Source organism: Hypanus sabinus, chromosome 22 (genome assembly GCF_030144855.1).
Source record: "Hypanus sabinus isolate sHypSab1 chromosome 22, sHypSab1.hap1, whole genome shotgun sequence".
In the NCBI taxonomy this organism is placed as follows: Eukaryota; Metazoa; Chordata; class Chondrichthyes; order Myliobatiformes; family Dasyatidae; genus Hypanus; species Hypanus sabinus.
The window spans coordinates 45,777,092-45,788,403 of NC_082727.1; the positions used below are offsets into that span (position 1 = coordinate 45,777,092).

The 11,312-nt window shown below is 39.5% G+C and overlaps 1 protein-coding gene across 1 annotated transcript in view; it reads left to right on the forward strand.

The window, feature by feature from the left end:
• bnip3 (BCL2 interacting protein 3) overlaps positions 1–8,574 on the forward strand; it is a 54,757-nt gene extending 46,183 nt beyond the window's left edge. Inside the window, exons 5-6 of the mRNA XM_059947662.1 lie at positions 1,563–1,712; positions 6,781–8,574. Of these exons, the coding sequence (XP_059803645.1) occupies positions 1,563–1,712; positions 6,781–6,826 (196 nt within the window). The 3' untranslated portion in view covers positions 6,827–8,574. The remainder of the gene's footprint in view (positions 1–1,562; positions 1,713–6,780) is intronic.
• Positions 8,575–11,312: the final 2,738 nt, after the last annotated feature.

Here is an 11,312-nt window from a genome sequence, read left to right on the forward strand (position 1 = left end):
GTGGGGTGAATATCCATCCAGGTCTAGCTAAGAAACAAAAGGATAGTATTAAAGTAAAAGAAGAATTGCAATGTTTTCAGAAGCAGGAAGCTCACAGATAGGGCGAGTTTTATTATTTAAAGTAGTTTTCCAGAGTATTTGCTAGAGGGAGAAAGTAAAACAAGAGAGTAAACCGGCCCCTTCTTGATCACTGCCACATCCCACCCAGTTCTCAAAGTTCAGAACGGTCACTTAATTCTACCTACTGAACCTGTCAGCCAATTTTCATGCTGAGTTCTTGTCCGACCACTTCCAACTACACCCCCCCCCCCCCCAACTCCCACTTCATCTGCTCCACATTTCCACTCAATGACACTATGGACCTGCTGGATGTTTTACTTTATGACAACATGCAGAATAAAAGGGGTCCTTCATGTAAGTCCCATTCAACAGCTTCTGCTGCCTTTAGCGCTTTCAAGCAACAGACCCATGACCACAATCAGGAGTGACCTCTGCAGTGACCAACTAATCCGTCTCTGCAAGATGAAATTCTAAGCCTGGTTAGGGAGTGAGAATATAGTCTATATAAGCATCCCAAAAAGACCATGAAGGGATATATACAGGTTAAGCAAGAATGCTAGCAGATACCAGGTGAAATACAGTATAGGGACATTTGGAGAGCAGCAAAATGAATATGTTTGAATGGTGAACACTTATTAAGTATTTGTGCAGTGGTTCATGAAAGTTCTCAAGCAGATACAACAAACAATTAGAGCAGTATGTTGGTTTTTATTATAGATGGATGGGAATACAAAGTTTCAAGTCTTGCTACAATTATACAGGGATTGGTGAAGCAACACATGGAGTCCTGGGTGCAGTTTCAGCCTCAATGCCTCAGTAAGGGTATAATTGGAGGAAATGCAGCTTGGGTTTAGTAAATTAAATTCTTGGATGAGCTGCTTGGTTTATGAAGTGAGTTCAAATAATAGAACATAGAGTAGTACAGCACATTACAAGCCCTTCGGCCCACAATGTTGTGCCAACCCTCAAACCCTGCCTCCCATATAACCCCCCACCTTAAATTCCTCCATATACCTCTCTAGTAGTCTCTTAAGTCCGCTATCAGTAGCGTGAGGGGAATCAATCGAAACATTACTGAGGGTACTGATTCCTGTTGGTGAGGAATGTGGAACTAGAGAGCTGAGCTTGTAAATGTTGATGGTTTGAAATTCAAAACTCAATCTTTGTGCATATACAAGATGGAGTTTGAAAGAACTCACACAGCAAAGGAATTAAGTGCTGTGGCAGGAAAGTGATACTGAGCCAGCTATGATCTTGCTGTATTTAGGTTAAGATGCCAGATGGTTTACTAATGTTCCTATTTCTTGCATTATTCGGGAGAGGGGGTAAACAGTAATCTTCAATTAAACTTGATGGCTTTATGGGTGAGGGGGGGGGGGAATTCATTTGCACACCGGATGAATCAAATGACTTGTTTGTGTGTTCTGGCACTGTATAATTGTGCTGTCTTTGGAATTTCTTTAACACTATAGCTCTACCTAAAGTTTCTCCTTCTGAACTAGGGAATTCCAGTTCAAACATCCAAAGCGTTCTGGTACTCTGAGCATGAGGAATACTGGTGTCATGAAAAAAGGAGGTATTTTCTCGGCTGAATTCCTGAAAGTTTTCCTGCCATCACTGTTCATCTCCCATGTACTTGCTGTTGGTTTGGGGTAAGTTATTATCCAGTTGACTGTTCTATTCTATATTTACATTGAGATCCATTAACTGCACAGATACAAATGTTTAATGGAATTATTCCAATCTGCAGTTCTCATTAGTTAAGATATTTTGTGGATTAACCTGAATTGAACATTTTCATACTGAACTTCGGGTTCAAAATTTGTCTTAATATGGTCACTGACGTTAGTTTCTTAATCATAATGGAAAAACCAATTATTTCGTAGACACTAAGAAAGTCCTTCCTGGAATTGGTTTCTTGCTCACTTTTGAACTTTGAGCCTGCTGTACATGCATCTGTATCCTTGATAGACAGAATTTCTGCCTAACATCACACCTTACTGATTGTGCTCTGTGTTTTTGCATTTAAATCCCATTTCCAACTGATGTTCCCTATCAAAACTTTGACAGGTTTATGGTAACCATTTCCTACGATTTCAATGTGCTTGTGATTTAAGAATGTAGAAAATCTACCTTTGTTTCTCCCTCTGAAGGGTAGTGTTGAAAATGAATTGTTAAATTATGAAACAAACTATTCTTAAACATTTTCTTCAGCATCAACTTATTAAATTATTTTTATAGTAAACATAAGAGGACCTGATAATATTAAAATATTGATCTTATTTATAAACATGAGAGTCTGCAGATGCTGGAAATCCAAAGCAACTCATACAAAATTGTGGAGGAACTCAGCAGGTCAGGCAGCATTGATAAATATGAATAAATAGTCAATGTTTTAGGCTGAGACCCTTCATCGGGACTGGAAAGGAAAGGGGAAGAAGCCAGAATAAGAAGGTGGAGAGAGGGAAAGGAGTACAAGCTGGAAGATGATAGGTGAAACCAGATGGGTGGAGGAGAGAGGATGAAGTGAGAAGCTGGGAGCTAATGGATGAAAAGGTACAGGGCTAAAGAAGAAGGAATCTGATAGAAGAGAAAGAGGGATACCGGGGGAGATGTTGGGCAGGTAAGGAGAAGCGAAGAGGTAAGAGGGGAGACAGAGTGGGGAATGGATGAAGGGGGAGGGGGAAATTATTGGTAGTTAGCGAAACTGATGTTCATGCCATCAGGTTGGAGGTTGCCCAGATGTAAAATTACTCCTCCAATCTGACAGTAGCCTCATCGTTGCAATAGAGGAGGCCATGGACCGACATGTTGGAATGGGAATTGGAGTTAAAATGGTTAGCCACCAGGAAATCCTGTTTGTTGCAGGTGGAGCAAAGGTGCTCAATAAAGTGGTCCCCAAATCTACATCAGTTCTTACTGATGTAAAAGAGGCCACATCGGGATCATCGGATACAGTAGACAACCCCCAACAGATTTGCAAGTGAGTTGTTACCTCACCTGGAAGGACTGTTTTTGGCACTGATTGGAGGTGAGGGATGAGGTAATGGGCAGGTGTAGCACTTCTTCCACTTGCAGGGATAAGTGCCAGGAGTGAGATTACTGAGTAGGAAGGAATGAGAGGATGGTGTTAATGATGTGCTTGGTGGGGTCCAGTTAAAGATGGAAGTTACAGAGAATAATGTGCTGGAAGTCGTTAGTAGTTGAGGACAAGAGAAACTCTCTGTTTAGGTGATGGGAAGATGGGGTGAAGGTGAATGTCTGGGAAAAGAAAATGATGTGGGTGAGGGCCATTTTTTGAAAAAAGACATCTGATGTGCTGGAAAGGAAAATCTCATTCTAGGAACAAATGTGGAGACAGGATTTGTCTCCTTTTATTTTATTTACAGTGGATTCTGGTTAATTGGGCCATTGTTTATTTGCACAACCGCTTACTTGGGACAACTCAAAGAACAAAAACTAATCAAGAAAGCAGCCCTGATTGCAGTCATTTATTTGGGACATTATGCCACTTAATTGGATGAGGAAAGTCTTGCCATGCAGTTTCTAACTAGTATCAATTGACTCTACACCTTGCTTAGAGCAAACAGTTTTTAAATAGCATCAGTTGTATTTACTTGTGTTCAAAAATCAGTGATTTTTTGTCACTGATAGTTAGCAAGAAATGAGCAGTAAGACAATTTAGAATTATTTTACTGTATGTGGTTGCAAGCATTCACCCTGGCACATGAGAGGCAACATACCATACGGGTATCCCGTTCACGTCCACAGAATCTCTTGTCTGTTCCTCTGACTAGTGAGTCCCCTATCATTACTGTTCTCCCTCTTTCCCTTCTGCACCACAGATCCATGCTTAGTGCCAGTAACCCGTCTCTGTAGCATTCCCCTGGTAGGTGTCTCACAACAGTATCCAAGACGGAATATTTATTATTGAGGGGAATATCCACAGGGATGCTCTGTGCTAGCTGCCTAGTCACCTTCCCATTCCTTTTCCTGACAGTCACTCAGCTACCTGCCTCCTGCAACTTAGGGATGACTACTTCCCTTTAATTCCAGTTGATGATCTCCTCACTCTCCCGTACAAGCTGAAGGTCATCCAGCTGGTGCTCCAAATCCCTAACACAGTCTTCAAGGAACTAACACACAGTAGTATAGTGCTGTAGAAGTATTAGTGGTGTACTAATTTGTATTTCATTTACAAACCCCATTTCCAGAAAAGTTGGGATATTTTCCAAAATGCAATAAAAACAAAAATTTGTGATATGTTAATTCACGTGAACCCTGATTTAACTGACAAAAGTACAAAGAAAACGTTTTCAATAGTTTTACTGACCAACTTAATTGTATTTTGTAAATATACACAAATTTAGAATTGGATGGCTGCAAGACACTCAACAAAAGTTGGGACAGAGTTAAAATAAGATTGAAAAGTGCACAGAATATTCAAGTAACACCGGTTTGGAAGACTCCACTTTAAGCAGTCTAATTGGTAGCAGGTGAGGTAACATGACTGGGTATAAAAGTAGCGTCCATCAAAGGCTCAGTCTTTGCAAGCAAGGATGGGTCGTAGCTCACCCCTTTGTGCCAAAATTCATCAGAGAATTATTAGTCAGTTCAAAAGGAACATTTCCCAACGCAAGATTGCAGAGAATTTAGGTCTTTAAACATCTACAGTATATAATATTGTGAAAAGATTCACAGAATTCAGAGACCTCTCAGTGCGTAAAGGGCAAGGTCGGAAACCACTGTTGAATGCGTGTGATCTTCGAGCCCTCAGGTAGCACTGCCTAAGAAACTGTCATGCTACTGTGACAATTATAGCCACCTGGGCTCGGGAGTACTTCAGAAAACCATTGTCACTTAACACAGCCCGTCGTTGCATCCAGAAATGCAACTTGAAACTGTATTACGCAAGGAGGAAGCCATACATCAACTCTATGCAGAAACGTCAGCGAGTTCTCTGGGCCTGAGCTCATCTCAGATGGACCGAAAGACTGTGGAACCATGTGCTGTGGTCAGATGAGTCCACATTCCAGCTAGTTTTCGGAAAAAATGGTCATCGAGTTTTCCGTGCCAAAGATGAAAACAACCATCCTGATTGTTATCAGTGAAAGGTGCAAAAGCCAGCATCTGTGATAGTATGGGGGTGCATCAGTGCCCTTGGCATGGGTGAGTTGCATGTATGTGAAGGTACCATTGACTCTGAGGCATATATTAGGATTTTAGAGAGACATATGTTACCATCAAGGCGATGTCTCTTCCCGGGACGTTCATGCTTATTTCAGCAGGACAATGCCAGACCACATTCTGCATGAGCTACAACAGCGTGGCTTTGTAGACACAGAGTGCGTGTGCTTGACTGGCCTGCTGCCAGTCCAGATCTATCTCCTATTGAAAATGTATGGCGCATCATGAAGAGGAGAATCAGACAACGGAGACCACGGACTGTTGAGCAGCTGAAGTCTTGTATCAAGCAAGAATGGACAAAATTTCCAATTGCAAATCTACTACAATTAGTATCCTCAGTTCCAAAACAATTAAAAAGTGTTATTAAAAGGAAAGGTGATCTAACACAATGGTAAACATGCCTCTGTCCCAACTTTTGTTGTGTTGAAGCCATCAAATTCTAAATTTGTGTATATTTACAAAATACAATTAAGTTGGTTGGTAAAACTATTGAAAATCTTTTCTTTGTACTTTTGTCAGTTAAATAAAGGTTCACGTGAATTAACATATCTTGGAAAATATCCCAACTTTTCTGGAAATGGGGTTTGTAATTACATAATTTGTTACTCAGTAAATAGTATTTTTTATAAACCTTTTTAGTTATTTCTTGAAACTTTGGTTAATTGCGGCAACTGCTCAATTGCGCTGAAGTGTACTAGCCCCAGTGTGACCCAATTAACTGGAATCCAGTGTATTTGATTTTATTTACTTGTTTTTTTAAAAACCAGAAGTACTGTTAGACTGGCTTAATGAGTATTTGTAGAGGGTTTTTCTGAAAGATTGCTAAAAATTGACATAAAAACCCCAGTTTCTCCCATCCCCTTTCCTATGAAGGAAGGTGTCGTATTTCAGTAACTGGGAAATGTGAGCATATAATTTTCCAAGTTAAGATGGCCTACATCCCTTCCACTTTACTCCTTTTTCTGATTCACCCTGGGCTTCTCATAATCCCTTTTCAACAAATTCTCCTCCCTCTCTTTCCACCTATGTTTAATTTCCCAGTTTCTGTCTGCTCCCCTAATCTTGTTCTGCTTGCCTGTCACCCACTCTCTTGATACACTTTGTCTCCTATATCCTGCCTTTCTTCCACTATTCTCCTTTTGCTAGGCAGCATTCTGTTATTTGGTTCCACTCACTACCTTGATCCACCATACCATGCCAGCTGTGGCTGCACCCCTCCCTACTCTCTGCTCAATATTGGCCATCTCTTCCTTACATTCTCTGCCCCAGTGTAGGGTTTTGACCCAAAATATCGACTGTTCCTTTACCTCCACCAGTGCCGCCTGGTCTGAGTTCCTCTAGCAATTTTATTTTTGCACCAGATCCCAGTAGCTGCGGTGTCTCGTCAGCTTTTAATGGCCTAACCCTAGGAGTTATAGGGCAGGATTTTTCTCAAATTACAATGAATAACTTACTTGTGATGGATATGGGTCTAAATTGCTATCATGTGAGGATTTGATGGATATTCTCTGATCAATATGTTTTTCTTCCTAGAATCTATATTGGCAGACGCATTAGTACCCCATCCAGCGCTGTTTAAGGATGTTCCACTGAAAGTGTTTTGCGTGTGATGAAGTAGCAGATTCTATGAAGAATTCTCTGAAAAGCGGCCATTAACTATGATGTAGCTACCGTGTTTTTAAGTTATTACAATACTAAGTACTGTGTTCGTAGTTGATTAGCCCGATTCTTCTCCCTGACTAGTTAAAATTTTACCCGTTTAAAGCCATTCACACATGCCATAGACTCATTGATTTCTGTGAAAACTAAATTTTAATTCATAAAATAATGTGAAACAGGTTGTCTAATATTGAAAATATGTAGGCTAAAGAACTTCTTGAAAAACTGATTTTCCAATTTTCAGATTTGTTCACTCAAAGGTAGGTGGAGAGCTTCTGTTCCATGATCCACCGATGAATAAAAAGGAGCCATTTATGAGAATTCCACTTACTGTTAGTGGTAACAAGACTGAATTTGTAGTATTCAGTTAAAGCAATGAAAATATTGAAATGCAAGCAACCAAGACTTAATCAAGTGGGAATATTGTGGTTGAATGCTGTTTTTTAAACTGATATCTTGTAAGAATTTGAACAGAGTCAGATCTGTACAATAGATCTCAGGAAGTCGACTTGAATTTTTAAAACCAGGTGTTATATATACATCTCTTTTTAAGGTGGATTCCAATAAATCATTTGTCATTGATTGCACTTGGGTTTTCTGATGATGAAGTACATCAAATGTAATATCTAAGACACCTCATCAATAATTCTACTGGATTAGAAATGAATTTTTAAAGTCTGTTTAATGCATTTTACTTGTGTTTAGAGACTTGTTTAATATGTATGCGAGAAATTAAACTACGCTGAAACATCCAGGGTTGTCAATAAAGGGAACTTGCCTGTCTAGTAGGTAGTTTAAAAATCACAGTTTGGTTTTCACAATTCAGCCTTCGGAATTCATTAAGTACAAGAATATAGATACAAATAGTATAAAATAATAAAGGAATCATTAGCAAGCTAAAATCAGGTCATGTTTCACAAATAGCATTGTCATGCAAAAATCTTTGGGTGTTGTCCCCAGTACTTGTAACTGATGCATTCATACAAGTACAATGACTCGTTTAATGTGAAGCTATGTATAATGTAGTAGAATTAATAATATATAAAAGAACACATCCAGATAGTTTGATTTGACTGCTGAGCAGAATTGATATTATACAGTTAAAGACTACTAAAGAGAGGCTTCACCAGTTTTACTGGCTTATGAGCAGGTGGGGTTACATTGAGCACATCCTTACTACCTGAGACACCAACATGAAGTGACAAGGGCAACAAAGTTTGAAAAAAATCTAGAAGTAATTTTTGGCCATATAGAACCTTAATTCTTGCAGTATAGAACTAGTAGGAAAGTCAGGAAAGTAAGGTGTTCCTCGGTGAAAGTCTTTGATTACCTCACATGCATCTTAGTGAGCACAGCTGCTTCTGCCTGAAATAAATGGTTTTTAATTCTTTAACCACCAAATTTGAAATCCTCATTAATGATGACTGCTTTTTAGACCTATCCAAGTGTCTTGCCTGCTTTAATGTTGTATGTTTTAAGTAGTGGGAACAATAACTGGAAATGGGGATAACTGGATCAGGTTAATGGAGTTTACTATTTCTTCAGATTTGTTATGCAGATATATTAGTTGCATTTTACAGAATGCTGTTGTGATTCATGCTTGTGATTAATATGGAAACATGCTGAAATTTTAAATGTTTACAGTATAATAAAAGCATTATGTGATTATTGAATGAAATTATGTTTTTGTAACAATTAACACTACACTTGTGCAGGATCCTCTAAAGGTCAACTTGCAGGTTAAGTTGATAGTAAGGAAGGCAAATTCTATGTTCGCATTCAGTTCAAGAGGACTAGAAGATAAGAACAAGGATGTGATGCTGTGACTTTGTAAGGCATTGGTCAGACTGTACGTGGAGTACCGTGAGTAGTTTTGGGCCCCGTATCAAAAGATATTTTAAAAAATGTGCTGGCTTGGGGGAGGGTCCAGAGGAAGTTTACAAGAATGACTGTGGCAGTGAAAGGGTTAAACTGTGAGGAGCATTTGATGGCTCTGGGCCTGTACTCACTGGGATTTAGAAGAATGAGGGAGAAAAGGTCTGGATAGAGTGGATGTGGAGAGGATGTTTCCCATAGTGGGGGACTCTACGATCACAGGGCATAGCCTCAGAACAGGGGGACATCTATATTAGAACAGAGATGAGGGGGAATTTCTTTAGCCAGAGAGTAGTGAATCTATGGAATTCATTGCCACAGATGACTCTGGGGGCCAAGTCATCGAGTATACTTAACGTGGAGGTTGATAGTTTCTTGATTAGTCAAGGTGTCAAAAGTTGCAGACAGAAAGTAGGAGAAAGTAATTGGGAGGGATAATATGTCAGCCATGATGGAATGGCAGAGCAGACTTGATGAGCCTAATGGCCTAATTCTGGCCCAAAGTCATGTTCTAACACTGAGTTTATATGGTAGAAATGTTGGAATTTATAAGCAAAAGTTATTCTACAGTGATAGAAATCAAGTGAGACACAAGTGATTCTGTAGATGTTGGAAATCTTAAGCAACACAAAATGCTGGAAGAACTCACCAGGTCACACACCATCTTTGAAGAGGATTGAACATTCGACGTTTCAGGCTGAGGCCCTTCGTCAAGCAGAAGCCAGAATAAGAAGGCAGAGTGAAGCCAAAGAGAAGGAGCACAACCTGGCAGGTGAGTCCGAGCGAGGAGGTAGGTAGGGTGGAAAATCAAGTCACGGGATTAGCATGATTGACTGCAATGATCGGCTGATAATTTTCATGTTAATGATATCCATTTCAGTATATTTAACAACATAATATGAAAAATGAGGTTACAGTATGTTGGACTTTCTTAATTCTGTTTGCATTATTCACAATTGGGGCATGATTTTTTTCCACCTGTGGCATCTCATTCTTTTTGGTAAGGATGCCAGAGGTTAAAATATTCAAATTATTTTCTAATTGCATGTCAGGACTAAGAGTATCTGAACAAACTGTTGGCAATGGCAAGATACCAAAGATCAAGAGGCACTTAAATTAGACTGATTCGTCCCCGAAAGTTGCTGCTGGACCTTCAATATTGAGAACAGCTTCAGGGAAAGCTTAACATGGTACATATAATTTCCAGATACTGTCATCTGACCAATCTCTCTTATACCCTATCTTTTATAGCAACACAATTCAACTAAACAATAATTATAATCATTGGTCTTTGTGAAAATACAATTTAAATTTCAATGAATGTTCAAATTGATGATTGTAAATGAATTTATTGACAAAAACATGTTCCTCCAGCAACCTCTACAGAAGTTTCATGTACATGGTATACTTTTATTAAACCTTGCCAAGCATCATTTTAAAGAAAGAACAACATCTTTTAGAAAGTGGAATGCTTCCTGTATCCAGCAATATTCTGCACTTAAAATCTCTTTGGCCATACACACCACTACTTCCTCAGGATGCTTAAGAAATTTGGCATGACCCTTAACTAATGTTTATTGATGCATTCTATCTGGATGCATGATGCCTTGGTATGTCACCTGTTCTGCTCATGACTCCACGAAACTGCAGAGAGTTGTGGGTACAACTTGACACGTTATAGAAACCAGCCTCCCCCTCCGTGGTCTCTGTCTATACTTCTCATTGTCTAAGTACAGCAGCCAGCAGAGTCAAAGAATACATCTACCTGCAGACATTCTCTCTTCTACATTCTTCCATCAGGCAGAAGATACAAAAGCACATGTCAGCCAGCTCAAGGACAGATTCTACCCTACTTGAATAGTTCCCTAGTGCATACGTACTCTAAGCTGGACTGTTGACCTCACCAGTTGTCTTGTGATAATGCACCTTAATGTTTACCAGTGCTGCACTTTGCTGCTGTTGCACTTTAAGCTGCATTCTATTATTGTTTTACCTTGATCTACCTGAGTGCTTTGGAATCATTTGACCTGTATGAGCATTACACAAGACAAGCTTTTCACTGTTCTCAGTCAATGTAACAATAATAAACCAATGCCAATTACATATACAGTTCTTTGCAAAAGTCTTAGGCAAATAGTCTGTTTCTGTATCTTGTGATTTTTATATATATATCTACAGTGCCTAAGACTTTTACACAGTACTGTAGTAATTTTATGTATAGCACTGTACTGCCACAATAAAAAAACACATTTCATGATGTATGTAAGTGATGATAAACCTGATTCTGATATGGGTCTCTACTGTGGATTGACAGTGGGAAGGGGGCAGGGAAAGGTGTGTCATGGTTGAAAAAAGGGGAATGGGGGGTGGGGAGTGAGCAGAAAGCACCAGAGAGACATTCTGTAATGATCAATACACCAATTGTTTGGAACAAGTGATGTTGCCTGGTCCCTCGGCTAGGTGTGTCTGCACCAGTTCCACTCCTTGCCCCTGGCAATCCTCTGCAGTCTTGCAGTCATAGCATTTCTTTC